This window comes from Rhodnius prolixus, unplaced genomic scaffold (assembly GCF_049639745.1).
Source record: "Rhodnius prolixus isolate KJV_2025 unplaced genomic scaffold, Rpr scaffold_1, whole genome shotgun sequence".
Lineage (NCBI taxonomy): Eukaryota > Metazoa > Arthropoda > Insecta > Hemiptera > Reduviidae > Rhodnius > Rhodnius prolixus.
Genome location: NW_027411581.1, coordinates 1751674 through 1772346, shown reverse-complemented (window position 1 = coordinate 1772346; position 20673 = coordinate 1751674). Strand labels below are relative to the sequence as shown.

At 37.8% G+C, this 20673-nt stretch overlaps 1 protein-coding gene across 18 annotated transcripts in view; it reads left to right on the top strand.

The window, feature by feature from the left end:
- The window catches only part of gogo (thrombospondin-1 like protein golden goal), a 499603-nt gene extending 480647 nt beyond the window's left edge, over positions 1-18956 (top strand). For all 18 annotated transcript variants that reach the window (XM_074124386.1, XM_074124324.1, XM_074124391.1 and 15 more), the window contains 9 exons: positions 8956-9086; positions 9173-9400; positions 9697-9949; positions 10569-10784; positions 11619-11766; positions 12155-12319; positions 12478-12622; positions 13153-13545; positions 14241-18956. In XM_074124386.1, the coding sequence (XP_073980487.1) occupies positions 8956-9086; positions 9173-9400; positions 9697-9949; positions 10569-10784; positions 11619-11766; positions 12155-12319; positions 12478-12622; positions 13153-13545; positions 14241-14534 (1973 nt within the window). In that variant the 3' untranslated portion in view covers positions 14535-18956. The remainder of the gene's footprint in view (positions 1-8955; positions 9087-9172; positions 9401-9696; positions 9950-10568; positions 10785-11618; positions 11767-12154; positions 12320-12477; positions 12623-13152; positions 13546-14240) is intronic.
- The last annotated feature ends 1717 nt before the right edge of the window (positions 18957-20673 follow it).

The following is a 20673-nucleotide window of genomic DNA, read 5'->3' as shown; positions in this document are numbered from 1 at the left end:
CAATGCAATGGAAGAGGTGTAAAACATGGCGGTAGGGATTGGCCAATCATAAGTGGAAATTTTAATGGCGACCACGCCTACAGCCACGCCCTTACCTAGGATTGCAATTGTTGTCCAATTGTTTACATTGTTGAAATAATTCATTTATAGTTTTTTTACATACTTTTCCCAATGATTTTCTTTGATCATTGCCTAGAATCTACTCACATCTCTATCAAGTGTGCACAAACTTCCGTGACCTGTTAGTGAGGAAATCTGAGAAAGTTGTAAAAATTATATCCGTAGAAAGGGCATTTACGGTCAACTAGTTGTTTCTTCATATTTTTAAATTCTGTTCCAGATTGGATTTTTATAAATACTGAACAAGTAGTTAGTCAATTCAGTGAATGGAACTTGAGAGAATTTATCCTAGAGAAATGTTTGAAATCAAAGTTTTTGATCTAAATACATTTTTAATTTAAAGAAAATCGATGGATAAATTTTCGTAAAAATCTAAAAAATTAAAACCTTATTGTAGCATCGTCTGTTGACATTTTAACCTAAACATTAAACTTAAGGCGATCTTCATTTTTAAATCACGATACATAAAACGCACGAATTTGTGAAGATAAAAAAACGAGTAGAAAATCCACAATGTCTTCTTTAAGTGGAGTAAGAAAAACGAAAGGGGGGGCCTCCAAACAACATAAAAACTGCCAGTGTTGTCATTAAAAAAAATAAAACTGAAACAAATGAATACAAATATTTGACGGGTTGGCACTCCTGCTATTTACAATACCATCAGTGGTTATGTGGGACGCGTTACCTTACGGATGATGGACCTGTGTTGTTGTTCCATGGCAAATATTTAATCTTAAAACGTTTTGCAAACTTATTAGTTTTGTTTTTTCTAGTCTTTCATTGAATTAATCCAGAATAATGAACTTCAAATATCAATTGTTGTGTTTATTTTATAGTTAAATAATTGAGAATTTATAATTATTGTGTGGTAAGTAACTTGTTTTTCAATTTAAATAATAGAATTAGTCAAACTTTTGGAAAGCTTTATTGATCTCAAGCTGTTATTGGTGGGGCTTCGTGGCAGACAGATTTGATTTTATAAATAACCCATGTCTTCGATTTAGTTAGCTGCAAACCTTCTACTCATAAATTTCAAATTTTAAATCAGAAATCTTTAAAGGTTTTTTTTTACGTTCTCTTATAACACCAAGAGGAAGTATTGCGGTCGTGTCGAGTTTCCAGCGGAAACGTTCGGGGTTTCCTTGAGGGGCCTTACGATTGCCGAATATTGTAACTGCACAAGGAAATTGCGCCGAACTTCGACACCAAGTTCACAAGCGTAAACGCGCACTTCTACCACGTTTCCATGGCTATTACTTTAGTGTCGCCACGCATAAAATCATAGAAAATCGTTAAAACCCTTTCCACAAAGATGCTGTCTGGATGACGCAACACAGATTCAACTGCGTCATTTTATATATACGTTCAGTGTGAAGGTAATAAACACAAGTGAGGAAAACTCTCATTTTATTACAAGTGATAAAAGTGATGTGGATTTAGTGTTGTATAAACATGGTTATAACCTTCCAGTTTATAGAGGGATTGACAGTTGCGGCGCCACTGGTAGTGGGAATTTTGATGTTTTATCTAGTAAAGGCGCCTGGTCGAAGGGGATTTCGGAAACTAAGGGAGATTGCGCCTTATTGCACCTATTTTCTAGAAGCTTTCACCTATTTAATGGTTACGAGCCTGATATTGCTGCGTCCCTGGACACAAGACTGTCACACCATCTGGAATGGATAGGATCCCTGTGGACTGCTGGAAGTCTGGATTAGACATCCAGTCGGTATCTAGCTGCGCAATCAAGAGGCATCTGCCAGTCTTTAATAACTGGCCCTGCTGGAAAGTGTCATTTAAGCTTACATTTTCATCAATTCCTCGCCCCTAACGCCCGAGCAGGAAACAGTCCCCTTTGGTGGTTGATGAGTTCCTTTAGGCTTAGGCTGTTTCAGTGTCCTTTGTCCGCTGTAAGAGCCATTCTACTAGGACTGTATGTATTTTCAAATTTTATGGGCGCCCTTCAGGTGCTGAATACGAACCTTCGTCAGGCCTGCATAGGGCAACTAGTATATGCATCTGTTTCATCTTTCAGTATTTAACTAGTTTAGCATTTACTTTTAGCTCGGATCATAACTTGAAACTCGATTTGGGTAGCCTAGCTCTCTCTACAGGATTTCTTCTTAGAAAGCCTTCCTTTTATTCATTCTTTCGAGCAATGGAGGTGGATCTACTGTTGCCACATGTTTATTATATTTGGAGAAACTTGTTTACCCTTATTTAGCCATATGGTCAAAATGTTTGGTTAGTTTAGGTTATATTAGGTAATTATAATTCTGATCTTTTAAACAAAATCTCCTTTTTTTAAATCCAGATATGGCAGTTCTAACCGACATTCTATCTACCTGGCTGTTATTCAGTTAATATTAACTCGGCAGGTCTGCGACCCTAAAACACCTGTTTTCCTGGATGAATGATCATTGTTTTCGGTGGCAGGCGTTCAGATGTGAAACTAATAACCACCAATCACATCGTAGAGATCGCTGCCAGCAGAAATCGCATGGATGAAATCCGGCCGATATTTTTTAGAAAGAACATCCTTTTTCGGCGACCTTTTACTTCTTGAGTGGTTGTTTTACTTTATATAAACTCGCCGGTAATCAACGGAGATTCAGAAATTTGTGCAAACAACAGAAATCTGAAGTGTGGGGCTTTGTCTAGTTAAGGAGGAAGTCCCTTGAGATTGCCTAACTATAAGCCCCATCATCCCGTTTCCCACTTTGAAAAGCGGGAACCCTCACCGATTTTACCGATGGGCAAACCATCCCCACATACGAGCTTGTAAACTTAATACCCAAGTAAGTATTGAATTCACCCTAACCTGAGATTGTGCTGGATATTGGTGGAAGGGGGGAATCTAAGTGGAAAAGAGTTTCAGGAAGGTTGGGGGTTCACAATTCCCCTGGTTGATATGGGGGCCGTTCTGGTTGGCAAGCCATTCACTCACTCTGAGGTACTTTGGTTACTGGGGGGTGCTGGCTTCTGGCACCGAGCCAGCAAGGTGCTTCGCCCACAAGTAAATGGAGTGAAGTAATTGAGAAGGCAGGTGATCCCAGTAAACTATGTTTTGCACTTCTCAAGCCTCTTCGACTCAACTCACCTTGCTCCAAAACCCAACAAAATGATACCCGGGCGCGCGCGCATGTGTGTACGTGTATACGAAGTGAAGTATTACTTTGGTTTGCCAGGCGCGCTCACCTGGGAGGTACGTATTATACTTCCAGGCCGACAGATTTCTCTGCCCATCTAAGCTCGACCTGGCTGGATACCCTCAGTTGACAGCCGTTTATTTTGCCAACTTTTAACAATTCCAGGAGAAACCCCTTCAAGCCTCCAGGAAGAGAAAATGGTTATTGCTCCTCTAACATTAATCCCACAGCCCTTAACCCGGCAAACAAACAAAAAAAAAGAAAAAACAAGCAGCAATCTTCTACCTGCAGGACTCTTTTTGTGGGTCCATTACCATGCCAGAGATCGCTGCCAAAATTCCTCTTTTAATAATAACAAGCCACTGTAATCACTCTCAAGACTTCCAGCTATCGCGTATACGTCATTAAATTTCCAAGGGCGTCCTCTATTACCCACCGTCGAGTACCGGCTTCAAACCCGGATTACCTTGGCGTTCACATAAATACTCTTCTCTTTGCCGTTGACTAGATTTTAATAGAACGATAACCTTGCTGTGCATCATATTCTATCTCTAAACACACTCAGAGCAATTTGTATCACCGGAAATTCTCAAAGTGGAAAGCATGCACGATTGCAGTACTTCCTCTTTGAGGAGTAAAAGGAAGTCAATAATCCGTTAGTATTCACTTAGTTTCCATAATATGACTGTACATCCTGTATCTCTTGTACAGGGTAAATGCACCCAGTTTTCAGCTTACAAATTGTACAATAGATAATTTCAGCAGTGTTGTACGAACAAAAGGGCTAAAATCGATCTAAATCGGCGCTCCTCTCTAAACTCACTTACTGAATCTCTATTTCCGGTTCGCAAATCATCTCCTTCCCGTCCTACTTTAGCTCTAGCCCAGCTAGCTCTGCCGACCCTCCTCCATGTAGCGCCATCTTTGTTCAGATGAAGAAATAGCCGTGTGTAAATGTATACATCACTTGTGCCGTTCCTTTTAGGCTAGCTGATGACGTCACTCTACGGCCTCTTCCCCTATTGGAGATGTTACTTTTGCAATTGTGCCTGTTATTAGATCAGTTCCTGTACATCTCTTTCCGGATTCACAAAATGGACTACTTCCAATGTGGGCGTGTGTCTGAACACTTTAATGTTGTTACTTGATGATTGCAATCAACCACCTTATAACCTCTCCCACTGTATATTCATAAATTACCCACTTTGTACTTGCCAGTTGTACCAACTTTGTTTTGTAACAAATCGAATATCCCTAGTCTTTCGAACTGATTTATTTTTTTCCTCTTTTATTTCTCTGAAAGTGTAACTTATGAGTTATGAAAATTTATATTTTGAAAATATAAGAGTAGGGATTAGCTATGCGGTTAGCGTATGGTGGATTCCAACGCAGAGATCACGGGTTCGAATCCAGCTGCTGACCTTAGATTTTCTCTTCCTAGGAGCTTCTTACAGCTCACTGTCCCGGTGATGGACAGTGTTGTCTGTAACGAGAGAACACTGTCCGGAGGCAGTGACGTGCCTTAAATTAATGACAAACATAATCATGTGAGTGTTCCCATCAGAATTGGTGTCCCTTGCATTCGTTGTGTCAGAATTGTGACAAATATCATTTGTTAGAATCACATCTTTCTTTCATGTACCCTTTTCTATTCGGACAATGTTTTTCCTTCCTTGCGGAACCCCTTCTCACCACTGCTTATTCACACGGGAAGGTGGTGGAGGTGTAATACGTCACACTTGCCACTTCCTTCCGCTACAGCCGAGCCGCCCTTTATAACCTCTCCCGCCAATATATCTTCCCACTTTCTCCCATTTCATTATCATTTTCATTGTCTAACTAAAATTTAATGGACCATCCCGGCGGGTATTTCGTTAATTAGATATTTATGCTTATCTGCCCTGGTGTAAAATTATATATCTTCAAATCTGATTTCTAATTTATCTTAGTATTTTAAAGTAACTTAACTTTTTTTTGTTAACGCAAAAGGCAAAACTGGTGCGATTAGTATCTTCTTCTGCTTGATGAAAGTGGTTCGATTGTGCCAAAGTATCGATATTCAATTTAAAAAAGTAAATTAATCGCCTATTTTTTCGGTTTGGGGGCTCAGCGTCCGACTAGGAAGCGGAAGTGGAGAGGGAATGGAAGCACATCCCTTGCTATCAACAGTAGCTACACGCAGGATTCGAACTGGGGGATCATCTTCCACTTACAAATCCACGCTTCATAACCACCAACATTCGCCCCTTATCGATATCTAATACGTATATATCGATATAATAATTTGTTTGACAACTCGTGGGAGTTTTTGAAGTTCTAATTACATATTCGTCAATGAAAGAAGAATAAAACGGGAGTTAATGAGTATAACCAATTAGGAGATCCTGTACTTTTGATACGGATCCTTGCGCCTGGAAGCCTGTAAACATGCGCATCTGTTGTTATCCCTGCTGGCCATCCCTAGGGTGGGAGTCTGCTCACAAGGAGAATCTAGAAGGCCCTTGTAAATATTTCATACGGTTTATTAACCAATAAAAAATTTAAAAAAATAATAATGGCCAACATCTAAGAAGTCTGGAATACTCGTAAATAAAAATAGTCATTACAAGTTGAATATCTATTAAAAAAGATCCAGGTATCGGGAAGACAAAGTTAATCTCCTCTTTCCTTTTGGGCGTCTTTGTGCGCCTGAGAAAATGTTTTTCAATCAAAAAAAAAAGAGAAAGGAGATCCAAACTCTTTATCCTGGAGAAGGGTAAAATGTCGGTGGGGGCAAAGAAAAGAGATGACGAAAGAGAAGTTAAATAACAATGAAGGGTGGAGTGGCCCTGGGAAGGCGGACAAGCTGAGACGGGCTGAGGGAAGTAGCTTCAACTTTTAGGACAGTCCCTTGGCCCTCTTTACAAGTTTTTAGAAGCAACCCAGGGACTACTCTTCATTGCTTCGTCATCTACAGCCCAACAATGTCCTGGAGTTCTCCTACTACAAGGAGCTTCCTCGTTCTTCACTTTAAACTCCTCCTCCTCCACTAAAACCATCCGCCCAGTCTCTTGCAGTTCATCCGTTTTATTGAAAAAAAAAGGCAAAATGGGAGTCCTTTTAAATTTTTAAACAGAAAAGAAAACAGCCAGTTTCAATTCATGAGGATAATAACAATGGGGCCCCGGCCACAAGGGCTCACTTTGGGGGGCCGGAAAAGAAGCAGGGTGGAAGCTTTTCTCCACACACAGACACTCTCTTAGTTACACACTAGCACACTTTCACTTCCAAGTTTTAGTTTTTCCGAGAAACTTTAATAATACTACTTACCTCTCTTTCTGTTCGGTACGACCCCTATGTGCCTTGTTTCTTAAATAATCCGCAATCAGATTTAAATTCAATATCATAAAATGAGCGAGGGGAGGGGGGAAATTAAATTGAAATAAAGCTTTTTATTAAAAAATATATTCTCCCTTTGCCCTTCGCTTCCTCACTCCCTCACTCTCAATCTATCTCTTTCTCTTCCTCACACCATCTCTCTCACTCCCTTTCTCTGTCCTTCGCTTCCTCACTCCTACTTTATCCCTCTTCCTCACACCCTTTCTCAGACCCTTCACACACCATCTCTCTCTCCCTTTGCCCTTCGCTTCCTCACTCCTACTCTCTTTCTCTTGCTCAAACCCTCTCCTTTCCCCTTCTCACCCACCATCTCTCTTCCTCTCTACCTTAACATGATATTTATAGGTGGGCGTTATCATTATTTATTTTGAGGAAAAGCTACAAGTGTATTGTGAAACTGTACATAAACTGAGGCTAGAGAAATTCGTTTGTGTTCGCATCGTATTTTTGCTATGGACTTTCTGAGATCCTGATCAATACTTCTGTCAAAATTAATGCTGCACAAGAATCAAGACAAATCTCGGTCTCGAGACCGAGATCGAGGTAGAGACATTATAAATATCTCGACGAGATTTATTCGAGAAATCTCGGTCTCGTCTCGGTTTTTCAAATATTAATTGTTAGCTACAAAATTATAAAATTGTGTTCTTTATTAATAAATAATCATTACGGGTATTGAATTGAAATGTCTGGAATATCTTTGTTGACTATTGCTTACACATCGTACATTTCTGAGGTTATGATGTTAGTTTTAATTTCATCCACCAGAGCCGTAACTAATGGAGCAGGAAGTTTGTTGGGAGGTGTATTTTTTATTTCACGAATCGACTTGTTATAACAGGCAGATATGTTATTTGGGTCTTTCATTTGGCGCGTTTTTAACACCTTTTTGCAATTATATAAAGATATATAACAGTAATAATAACATATGATGCATTGAAGTGTAAGTAGTTGTCTTCTTTTACACACTTTTTTTTCTCTTTATACCAATACCAATATATAAATTAAAATAATAATTAGAAAATAATAACAATTTTTGAAAAGATTATTAATAGCAAACCATTTTTTATTCATTTTGATTGCCTCAGATATTGGGTTCATTTTTTGGTTCATTTTTTTTTTCATTTTTCATTTTGGGTTCATATCTCGACGAGACCGAGACCGAGACTTGAGCGACCGAGACCGAGATCGAGACGAGACACTTGTCATACGAGACCGAGGCGAGATCTGCATAAAGTCTCGCCTCGTCTCGGTCTCGTGCAGCACTAGTCAAAATGTGAATGGAAATTAATAAAAGTTTTTTATATATATAATAATAATAATAATAATGTCTGAAATGTTGAATAGAGATGAAATAGTAGAGGTGCGCAACCTGCGGAGATGACAAAAAGAAGAGACCGGGGTTTTAAGTCAGCCAGCCAACAACACAAGACGAGGGTACAATTAAAAGTTCCGGGATATTAATCCTTGTTAAGGTGTGAAGGGCTCTGTAATTAGAAGTGCAATTTCTGGCGGCCCTTCGCTTTATTGGCAGGTGTCAGATCTCTCTCTCTCTCTCTGGCGCCAATTAACCTTATTTCTCTGGTCGCTCATTATTCACCGAACCTTCTTCGTCCACCTCACTCGCATCGTCCCCTAAAACTTGACTCTAAATTCACCAAATATAGATTTTCTTCCTTCTTTAATGAAGGAAAATTCTCAAAAGTGGAAATTATAACTCGAGAGACTCATCGCTTTTACTTTCCCTTGTTGCGCTAAGGTTACTCACCGCGAGTAAAAGTTTTGGACATCACTGCGACAGGAGAAAAAAAAATTGCGTTTTAGAAGTTGGTTTTAGATTGCAGGAAACTTAAAACTTCGTTAAGTTTATAAACCACCACTGCATCCGATAATTGGCAATATATTTTACTGCGACATGTAAACGGTTTTGCGTTTTAAAAATGTTTATCATGTAAAGCTTATCTGACCGGAAATGCTAAGTCAATGAGAAAATTGTTCGGTATTTAAACATTTCATGGTTGGGGTGGGCGTCTCTCTGAGATTACATTGAAGTGGCAAACTGATGCTGAGAATTAAAATATGGGTCAAATGATCCGAGTATGAAGAATATTGATTTAGGACCTTGAGAGTAGAAGGAAGAGGAAGTAGTGGTGGGGCCTCCCGGGGCCCCAGAGGCAACATCCCAAATCCTCGCACTTGCCTACATCAGATTGTTGTTCTACTCATCCGCAACCATTCTCCTTTCTATATTGTACATATTTCTTGATTAGATTAAATCAGACGACATTGTAATGGATAATTCCAATTACAGACTGGGAGACAGGAGGCTGGGGTGAATGGAGTCCATGGACCCAGTGCACGTCCACCTGCAGCGGTGGCACGAGAAATCGATATCGATTTTGTGACTCACCGCCGCCTAGATATGGGGCTAAGTTTTGTCAGGTAAAATTTAACCAAAAAAATAAATAAATCAATGGTATTTAATCTTATTGTCTGCTTAAGCAAAAGCTATTTTTATTTTTTCACAGGGACACGCGCTGGAAACAGAAAGCTGCGGTGTAGCTGGCTCCTGGGATTGTCGTTACTATCCGGACACAGGCAATGGTGAGGTGCCGGCCGATCGGCCAGAAGTGAAAGCAGAAGTTGGTCCAGGGTGTCGTTGTGGATGTATTGTACATCTGGGTACTGGAAAATCTAGACGTCTGATTGCCGCTTCTTCACATTCATGTCCAGGGCGGACGTTTTGGCTGATACAGGTATGTGGCCAATTATCTGGTGACGGTTATCATGAAAAAGAATTAATTTAAGGGAGAAGGGCAAAGATTTTTAAAGAAAATAGAAGAAGTGGGAACATTGGAGGAAACGTAAGATGGTATCATTGATGTCAGTTAAAGTCAGCAGTTTGATTCAGTGAAGGGTAATTACGTGGAGGTGGACCTTGAGGCTCTCCAAATTACGTCACCTCTCCTCCAGGCCTATTTGTTTTGCACTTCCTGTTTTGTATCTGCTTAGTGTTCCGTTTAATGGAGTCGTTTCTTCTTTTTGTTCGCAGACGGAGAAAAACCACAGCATACGTTTAAGCATGGAGCAGCTGCGATTGCCGTGTATGTCACAATCGTTAAAGATACGTGACGGTGATGCATCTTCGGCAGAAATGTTGGCTCGACTGAGTGGCGCTCCGCTACAAGTGCCTCCCATAATCTCCACTGGACCGGCGCTTCTGATTGAGTTCAACGCTGGAGATATTATCATCACCAGTGGGGAAGAATGCGCTGGCGGATTTCTGGCGCATATCTCGCAAATAGGTTGGTTTTTTAAAAAAAGTTATTCTACTTGGTAACCCTTGCAGAACCTTAAAGGCTTCGCCTAAAGAAAATTAACCCGTCTTTGGAGAAAAATGTTTAATTTCTTTCTTAAAACAGTGCCATTCCGCGCACAGTGAAATCAGGAAATTTCTGGAAAGACAAAATCTAAGAAAGCCTAGCCCGGATTTGAAACCGTCATCTACTCCGGCTTTCCTCTCCGAACTAAATTTGGATTCACCTACTTTCACCTTCAAATTCGTTGTATCTTGGTTATAAGGAAATATTTTCTTTTATAAAAAATAGTAGACCTGAAATTGCTTCTTTTTAAATTCACTAAATTGTAATGTATTGTAATTTTGGCTAGAATGTAGCAGCTTAACTTAGTTAAGCAGCATTAAATTTTGTTTGTGGAAAATGAGTTTTTCTTTGTTGCCGGTGGAAATTCAATTCCCCAGAAAAGATTTTTTTTACAGAGTTCTGAATGCTCTGAGATTTCCAAGTGCAATACTAATTATGCTCAACCTAAATTGATAATATTCTTGAATCTTATTGGGCTAAGACTTACCCATACTCTTATATCGACAACTTCTTGTCTCTAGTAATATTATACCATTTACAGATCGCCATGAATACAATCTAACCAGTCCGATAATAGCGGAAACTGTGAGATCAGAATTGTGGACAGGAAATGGGCTGATAAACGCAGGGCTGGCGTTGACCGTGCTGATAGCGGTTGTGGCGACCGCATGCCTGGGCATTCAGTACATCTACAGATATCACAAATACCAGTTAGCGGCAGCCGCCGACGATATGGAGTCTTTCACCGATAATTCTTGTAAGTGTACATTTTCTTTTCTTTGTCTTCAGCCGTCAGGATATTGGAGTGGACACTCCGTTTTTTCCAAATGTACCATGATCTTTATTTATAATTTACTTTTGGATTACTGTACTTAAACAAGATAGTTGCCTGGAACTCCCAAAAAAGACTTAAACGTACAGAACTCTAACCAAGATCCATCTAAACATAGTACAGTCTCTACAATATAAACTCCACCTCCGCATTGTGGACGTCTCTCCTGTTTAAAACTGTAATCTCCAGATATCGCTGTCCGCGTTCCATTATTTCTTGTCTTGTCAACTTGCAGTTTATTTATAATTTGCTTTTGGTTTACTGTACTTAAACAAGAGAGTTGCCTGGAACTCCCAAAAAAGACTTAAACGTACAGAACTCTAACCAAGATCCATCTAAACATAGTACAGTCTCTACAATATAAACTCCACCTCCGCATTGTGGACGTCTCCCCTGTTTAAAACTGTAATCTCCAGAGATCACTGTCCGAGTTCCGAGATTTCTTCACAGCCAAACTTCTAACCGAAGGCGGCTGAAGTTTAAACTTGAACTATTGGTTGGTTTCTGGAGATTATCATTGGATAACCGACTAACATTCATGCTTTCTAAGTTTTGAACTTACTTGTTATGTTTTACCTCAGTTTAAAAAGTAAAAATAAAACTGTTACAAATATTTAATTATGGAAATTATTACAAAAAAAAAATCGATTATTGCGTTTCCACCACTAAGAATATTTTTTTAATACCTCTGCAGTACAATTAACTGATCTTGGCTAGAAATAGAAGCTTTAAATCATTTGCTTGACATTTCTTTTCCAGGCGGCAGTTTGGTCGTAGAGAAGAAGAGAACATCGTCGAATGCTACTTTACTGTCGGAGGTGATCTCTCTGCAAAGATTTAGATCGCACAAACATGCAAGACTCAGCGAGGAGGATACGGAACTACAAGAAAACGAAACCATGGATAAGTAAGTTTATTACTGTGATTGAGGCGTTCTAAAGGGAAATGCAGTGAACAAAAATGCATTAGAACAGTTTAGGATGCTCAGTTGACGTACAATGAAAACGATGCATCATTTTGGAATGAGATGGATCACTGGAAATGACGGATTTATTATCTGACAGGATCCAGGGCACAATTCACTTTTGAATCCTCTCTAAATATAGTCATTTCCAGTAGAGATTTTAACATATTATAAATAATGGTAAAATTGTATACGTTTATTTCTACAGTACGAAAGAAAAATTGTACGTTTAATTCTTTGAATAACCCATTATGGCAAATCAACCAAGTGCAGTTTTGCTGTTTGTACATACAGGTTTTTTTTTTTTTTCACACTTCTTTCAACACTTTAGGGACGAAGAAAGCAGGGAGTTACTGGAGAAAGTGCCAGAAGTCGACAGCAATGAAAGAAGTGAAAACATCCTGTCTGAAAACGAAAGGAGACCCACCAGTCTGGAAGTGCCTCGGACTCCTCAGCTACCTAGACGTCAATTAAGGCTTTTGAAAAATAATAGGAAGTTAGTACGAGTTTTTCCTTTAAAATAACAGGATTTTGTCCGATTTAACAGGATGATGTCATATGGGATACAATACACATGCAGGCTACATATGCATGATAAATATGCAAAGCTTTGCATAATTTCTGTAGTTTTCACTATTGCTTGTTTGCTGGTAGATTTATGTCGCCGGTAAGCCCAGTGGCCGAAGGACCAGAAGACGGTGAAGGTGGCAGTGAAAGTGTTCCCTCGCCGAAGATCTTCAGAAAGCGACCGCCGAGCCGCCCCAGTGCTAGTTCCAGCCAATCATCTACACTGACTAATGTTTGTATTCTCGAATATTATTTAATTTGAATCAGTTTTTAGATATGCGGGCATTGTTATTTAAAATGCAGGGGTGTATCCTGGGTTAATAATTGACAGGATTTGGGTGAGAGGAGTTCTGCACAGGCTGGAGCATTTATGTCCCACCAGAGTTCCTTTTTTTTTAGAGATTCTGATTGGTGAAGCCCATGATACTCTTACCAATCCCAACAGTAGGAGTTGTTCCGTAGGAGCTTGGACCGTAGCGCCACCACTGGGAGATGCTCTGGATTCGTTTCAGCAGCCAATTTTCGGGAAAGGTTTCTTTCCTTTCATTAATTTTGGAATCTCCTTAATCTTTTACTTTAAACTGCTTGTTTAATTGGGTCACAGTATTTATTTGAAAGTATAAGACAATTACTTTAGATGAGATATCGATTTAATTGCTCTTGCAAGTTTGTGGATAAACAAATTACAAAATAGAAATATTATTTTTAGGTGATTAGATTGCTTTTGGTTTGTAATAAACTGTATTATTAAACCTTTTACAGGGTTCTTCGCCTCCATCAAGTAAAGGTGTACAGAATGCTAAGGAAACCAAAGAAAAACGCAACAGAGAACGCATGCTGGCTGGATCAGAGTTCAGCCTCAGCGGACCAGATCTAGAAATGGATTACTACGATTACAATGTACAGAACGCTGAACCCGGCTCTTACTTAGCCATGGATCCAGCGTACTGTCTATGGATACCACCGTTCGCTCCGGGCATTTGGGATGAAACGGAATTCAATGGAGCAGCCCCTAAGGACGGTTCTAGAGGTAGCCAAGAGTCAGCGGAAAGCCTGTTTAAAGAGAAAACCAATCTAGTTACGTCTGTGTCAAATCGTGCACTCCATGTGCTGTACGCTAGCGAGGATGACAGTTCGGTTAATCTTGTGGAAAAGGTGAAAATGGATTAGGTTTTTCTTCCTTGTTTAGAATTTTTTTCCGGTCTCCTGTATAATAGTAACGAACGAGAATAAAATTTTTATGTGAAGTTCAGTTACCTGCATGTATTGAGCTGGTTCCATTTCCTGCAACAATTTCCATCAATTCCCCTAGCCATTTATTCAAGGGACATGAAATCCCTGCAGGTACCAGTCTAACAAGTAGCTCTTTCTCTGGCACCTCATCCACCAAATGGCCTGCAGAGATGGTTGACATGCACATCTGCTTGGGTCTGTTTACTCAAGCTCTCTCACACGCGCGCAGGCACTTTCAATCAACAGTTTGTAGACGTTCACGTTCTAAGTTCTGGGAGCTAACACTGAGACACTTTTAGCAGCTACACCAGATCTAGAACACGGTGGATTTCGCTTATAGCCATCCTTTTTACGATCTACAGTCTTATTAAGTACAATAAAAGCACTTTTAATTGAAACTTTTTCCGTGAAAATCTTTAGCAGAAGTTTTCCGACGGATTAGGAAATTGGGCATCTGTATAAAGTGTCATACTTAATACTTTGTTACCCATTACATTACAATAGAGTGTTTTGCCACAATCAAACTGTAGTGAAAGAAATTAGTGTAAATGTTTCGCACCAGACTTTTCTTATATTTTCTCTTCTTCCTTTAAAAATGAACTTAATAATGTTTGCAGGCGGACTTAAAGGATAGGTGCGAATCGCCAGCACGAGTGCACATCACCAGGCGTCTTAAAGAAAAAGAGACTAAAGTTGAGAAATCGCCAAGCAACGGTAGCGAAAGTTACGACCTGTTGGACAACGAAGGCGGCATCAGATTCGCCGACGAAGACGATGAAGACGAAGTGGAAACTGTACAGGAGGAGATCTCCGACCATGAGCTCATTGAACCGGAACCTTGCGAACACAAGAAGAACACCGTCATCGTACAAGTGCACACCAGAAACGCTTTTTATAATAATAAGAAATGAAACTTGAGTCTCAGATTGGAGATTATTTCATTTGGTTATTCTTCAATATTCTGTGAGGTCAATTGACTGTCGGTCACCACGGACAACACTGTCTTAGGCTCCTAAGAAGAAAAAATAGAGTTGATTCGCGTTCAATGTAGCCTCTAAGCTAATCTCTTTGCAGCGTTAGTATGCAGCAGAGAGCCAATCTCCTGAAGAACGCTATAGGTATCCTAGCATGTTCAGCAGCGGTGCCCTGAAGTCCAAGCTACTGTATCATCCTTGAAAGTCCGCAACTCCACCTGAAAATCGATTTAGTTCAATGGGAATTTTTAGGAGCCACCTTCTTTCTGTTCACAGCTGTCCCAGAGACGATTCTTTCTTCTCTCTCACGTTGTATTCTGTCAGCAAATTGTTTAATGTAGTCTTTTCTTTCTTTTAAATGCTTTTAATTGTGATTTTATGAACATTTTGACTGATTTAAATACATAATGGAGCAAAAACACTTTGTGGAGAAAACGATTCTTAAAGCATTCCGACAAAGTGTGGTTAGATCCACAGGGCTGGATAATATCTTGGATTTTATCCGTCTTAGCGTTGAATCAGCGAGTGTAACTGGAGATGGAACCATGAGTGAAGTCGAAATCTCAGTAACAAACTGTTTACTCTTCTTCTGAAGATAGATGTTGACCGGTCAGGGATACAGATGCGTACTATGAAGTATAATATCAAAGATATTCCGACCAAATTTGACTCCAGAATATTGATTGCATTAATTGATTTTATTAAACTTACCAATCGTTCATTTTGATCAAAATTAATGTCAACCACGTTGAACGTTCACATCGCTAACTTTTACACCAATCCTTGGCTAGCAAATAAGCAATAAATTCATTTAAATCAATACTATTAACTTATTCAATTTGTTATTAATTAAATTTTGTTTGCAAAAAAAAGATTGAATTTGCCTTGAGCACAAATTTTAATTAAAAAAATAAAAAAAACAAGAGTGACTGTAATGCTGTTAATTTTTACGTGCCATTTAATTATAATTAACAATTTCTAGTCAAATTATTTTTTTTTTAAATATTGTTATTTAATTTAATTTATAATTTTGTATTACCTAGTTTTATTTCAGTTGTTACTACATTTATAGGAAAATTGTTTAACTTTTAGTACAAGAATTGAAGTTATGGAGTTGGAAATATTTGGATTACTTCAATGCTAAGACTTAAAGCGCTATTATTTGTGGATTACTTAGAAAACTGCTACTGTATAATTATTTTACTTTGATTTTTTTAATAAAAATAGAAAATCACTTCTTGATTTTCAGCAAGGTATAGTGCATCCAATTTAAATTTGTAGAGAAGTTCAGATTTACTACTTGGACCTTATTGATTGAATATTTGTTGGCTCGTACTTAAATCCTCTTCTGCTTACTTTCTCCTTGAAGAACCAAATCTTTATCAGTATTATTTTTGTTTGTATCATTATTATTATTTAAACTAATAAAAACAAAACAAAAAAGGCAAAATTTATAACCAAAGAGAAGACATTGGGAGTGTTAAAAACAAAGAAAATTTGTAAATAGGTAAATAAAATATAGAATCTAGTCATTATTGTAATGAATTCTATTAAATGTTACGTCTTGTTTTTGGAATAAATTATAAGTGGAATGGTTTCGAGTAGAAAAAAAAATGGTGGCGTAAACATAATGTTTTGTAAAGGATTTTATTTTTGAAAAAGAAAAAGAAAACTTTTTGTGCCTGTAAAAAGGTTAGAATATTTGTTCTTGGACCAAGCATATTAAAAAAAATAAATAAATACTAAACTGTATGTATGTAAATGTGGTACTGTACTCTATTGTGCTCTAAAGTTACAAATTTAAGTGGCAGGTTCGTTGTTTAGTTCCGATTTTTTGGGGAGGGGCGAACAAAAAACACCAACATTAGGAATGGGATTTGCTGAGTGGTTAGCGCATCAGTGGATACTGAAATCCAACTGCTGTCCCTTAGTTTTTCTCTTCCTACAGAGCTTCTTTCAGCTCATTGAAATGGTGATGCGACAGTGTTGTGTCTGTAACGAGAGAACACTGTCCAGAAGCCAGCAGGACCCTGAGAAAAGCTCCGGGCTCCAATAAACTCAGTTATTATTTACGCTTATTATAATATTTAGTTATTTTTATCTTTAATTCAGCCCAAATAGTTGGATTTTACAATTGCAGTGACAATTTGGTTTTACTTGCAGTTCTAACCTTAAAAAAAAAACAAAAAAAAAAACTGTGACAATGGATTTGAACTGAATTGAGTTTGGAGAGAGTTCCTGTTGATAGTTGGGAATAACTGGATGCGAAAGAGTTTAGGACAATCACAGCGTTACCTGGGTCATTTCTGTCGAGCGTGAATCCTCCTTCCCAAATATTAGAAGCCGCTAGTAGCAGGTTCGTTGGTCTTCCTTTGGCTGGCCAGTGAATCCTGCCTTTAATTTCTCAGTTCATCCTTTAAAGACGATGTTAACAAGGGAAGATAGTAGGGAATTGGTGTTTTTTTTTTTTTTTTTTTGGCATTAGCTGTTAAGCCATAGCCACTTATTATTCCTACACGACCAAAAGTTGCCACCCCTGGCCGGTATTGGTCCAATTGGACCAATTATGCACACGGGAATTGGTTTTCGTTGACAGTGTGCTGGTCTTGCAAGCCTAAGTCAAAATGGCTCTCAATTCCAGACCAGCTGGCAAGCAGCTTCTATAGCTCGCTGTTCAGAGATGGACGGAGTTGCCCATAACGAGGTAATCCGTAATAAATTAAGAAATCTCAAGAAACTAGTGACCTTATTGTCACTCCTTGAACAAAATAGTCAAACCTAAGGCTGAATTTAACTACGAACTTGATATTTCACTTCTTCTCATTCAACAATGACCAATCTCAGCTTGCAGTAGAAAGGAAAACTATATTAAAATTATGTTTACTTATTAGTTAACTAACAGCGAATCCCAAACACACAAAGGCAAGCATTAAATTTATATATAAATTGCTTTTTGTATAATTCATAGATATAAAAACAAAATTCAAATTGTAAATTGTAAATATCTGAATGTTTATGTTATAGACTGATACATTTGTATAGATGTGAACAGTTTTGCTGTTATTTTTATTGCGATTTAAGTAAACGTTCATTTTACGTGGATGGGTTTTCATCTTTAGATTAGGGGCATAATATTGATTACTGTGGTTTTCAGTTATGTTTACATTCCTGCGTCATTGATCGAGCCACTGCAACAAACTGATTGGTTCTACCTTCCTCACTCTATTGCCAGCTGGTTACGCTGTTAATAAGACTGGATATTAATTTATTTTACGAGAACAATTGTCCTAAAGATAGCAGCACAATGCAGACTAGGCCACTAGTGCGATCTGTAGAACTTTGCGCAAACTACATTTGACCAAGTGTGATTTGATGCTGCATTTTTAAGTACATATTAGGTGATTTATTTTATTTAAAATTTAGCAGTCAAGTAATCGCGATAAAATCGCTAATGCAATCAAAAGAGGTGGCTGATTGTTCAGAAACATAATCTCACTTTGTAAGTAATGGATTTCTATTTACTTCACACATATAGACCAGAAATTCGGAGAAAAGATGTTCTTATCTTTTGCAGCATTAATATTCATTGCTACTGAGACTCCTGCTTACAGAAATTACTTACTTACAGCACGCTGAAGCTTTGAAGAATTTTTGTTCATCCAATAAAGCGATCCAGAAAAAGTGGTATGATGTTTAGGTAGGCTATTTAGATGTATTTACTATTGACGAGCAAATAAAAACCTGTAAAAAGTTGAAACCACGCCTATTAATGCATCCGGATAACCCGCATTCTACCGGAACTCTATAATTAGCAACAAAAACCAAGTCCAGTTTAAACTACTGAACCAATTACTCGCCAGCAGCTCGATCTATCGACACGGGCGCGTTCTCATACTGAACAATTAATAATAAACTTCATTCTTTTTCATGTTTCCTGTATTACTTGTGTAGTGTTTTAGTAGTAATTTGTACAGGAGAATTTAATGAAGGTAATAATTAAAACAAATAAGTTTAGAATGTTGTATTTGTAATATTTGAAAAAATAAAAATAAAGTAATTTGAATGACTGAGAACAAATGTGCAATATCATCACATTAATTTATTAATTTATTTGAAAATCAATAAAAAGGACAAAAAAATCGAAATTATTAATCATGAATATAAATAATAATTATTATTATTAAAATACAAACTCATTGTAATTTCGAGTCTAAAAAGCAGAAAAATCTCTGTGAATTGTATCGGTAATGTTTAAGACTGTAACTACACTAAATAAAAAATACATGTACACAAAATAAATATTTCTATTATAAATGTAATATCTTGACCTAATTATAATAAAATAATATAATTGTATAATTGATTTTGTTTTGTTTAAAATTTAATGAATATGTTTAAAATAAGAAAACAAAAAATTTTAAACTATGGACAAACATATAAAATAAACCAAACAATAAAAAGAAATCAGTAATTGTAATAAAACGAAAACATATCTGTAAAATTATTTTTAGATACAAAAACAAACAATTAATAAATTGTGTCTAATCAAAAAGTTTACTAGAATAATTTATTGATTTTTTTTGATTTTGGATTTCATTTATTAATGTTTTGAGATTGATTTTAAAACAAAAACTTAAGAGGAAACAGTGTGACCCGCGCTGGAAATAATAGTGATAATTTTCCAACTAAAGTTGATACTTTTAAACTGTAAAGAGGCGCCAAGGTAGCCGAGCGGTTAGAGGCGAGACCTACTAAGCTAATATGCATTGTGTGGTACTGGGTTCGATTCCCGGTCTTAGGCCTTGGATTATTTATTTAATGGTTAATATGAGAAATTTATAGTAAAAGTATGTTTGCTAGTCGCCTCCGTCCACGACACCTATTTTGGTAGTTGGACGTAAAGCCTGACTGAAAAAATAGGCATTACTTTACTTTAATTACTTTACTCTAAAGGCACAAAATGAAGGCAGTCGATATGTGCGAGTTTTTTTTCAAGGTCAACTAGACAGTAGCATTTCTTCTATCGCCTCCGCCTGCTTCGAAAAGGATGCTTTTCTATGTAGGTAATTTTGTTTCCCGATAGACGACAGTCTTGTATAAAAGGAATTCGAGGACGATTGGCTAAAGTGACTGCAACTACAGCAAAGTGCGGCTAACAGCAAACTGGAAAACCACATCTACTTTAAAAGATCAATTTTACAAAGACAACCTCAAAAAAAATAGAGTCGACAGAGTCCAAGATAATGTGTCTAAGGATCACAAGGAGCGATGCGATGTACAACTACTCTGTGTGTGTGTGTGTTTGTAATCTGCACCAAGATGTGTGCGACTCTAAGTGAAAATTATTTGGAATAGAGGCGCCACGGTAGCCGAGCGGGTTAAGAGGCGAGACCTGCAAAGCTAATATGCATTGTGGTACTGGGTTCGATTCCCGGTCTTGGCCTTGGATTTTATTTAATGGTTAATGAGAAATAGTAAAGTACGTTTGCTATTCGCCTCCGTCCACGACACCTAGTAAATGGGTAGTTGGACGTTAAGCCCGACTGAAAAAATAGGCGATTACTTTACTTTACTTTTTATTTGGAATAGATGAGTAGTTATAGTTTCACTTACAACCGTTAAGACTCTAGTATCCAATGATTAGAGCCAACACTGCGTCTTCAGCTAAATTCAGTATACTCCTGGAACTAGAGCAGGCACCCTACATTCTGTTTTTTTTTTTTTTTTAGAACTTAACAATCCCCTTCAATGTCTATAAAGACAATTTCAAGACTCCGTAGCCGATCGATAACCAAGAGTCTTTCAAGTTCTTCGCCACGAGCGATTTCTTCGCCACGAGCGATTTCTTCGCCACGAGCGATTTCTTCGCCGAGGCTCAAGAAGAAGTTTTCAAAAGAGATTTTAAAATCTTACCCATAAATAATATTTTATAAAAAAATAAGTTGGAGACCCTGATGCTCAGCTTTGCTACCTATCTCTAACGGCACGAATTGTCTAAATTAATCTTAAGTCCAAGAATTACTAAATAGTTTTCGCACCAAAAGATATTTTTTTCTATAATTAAACATGTGATTGT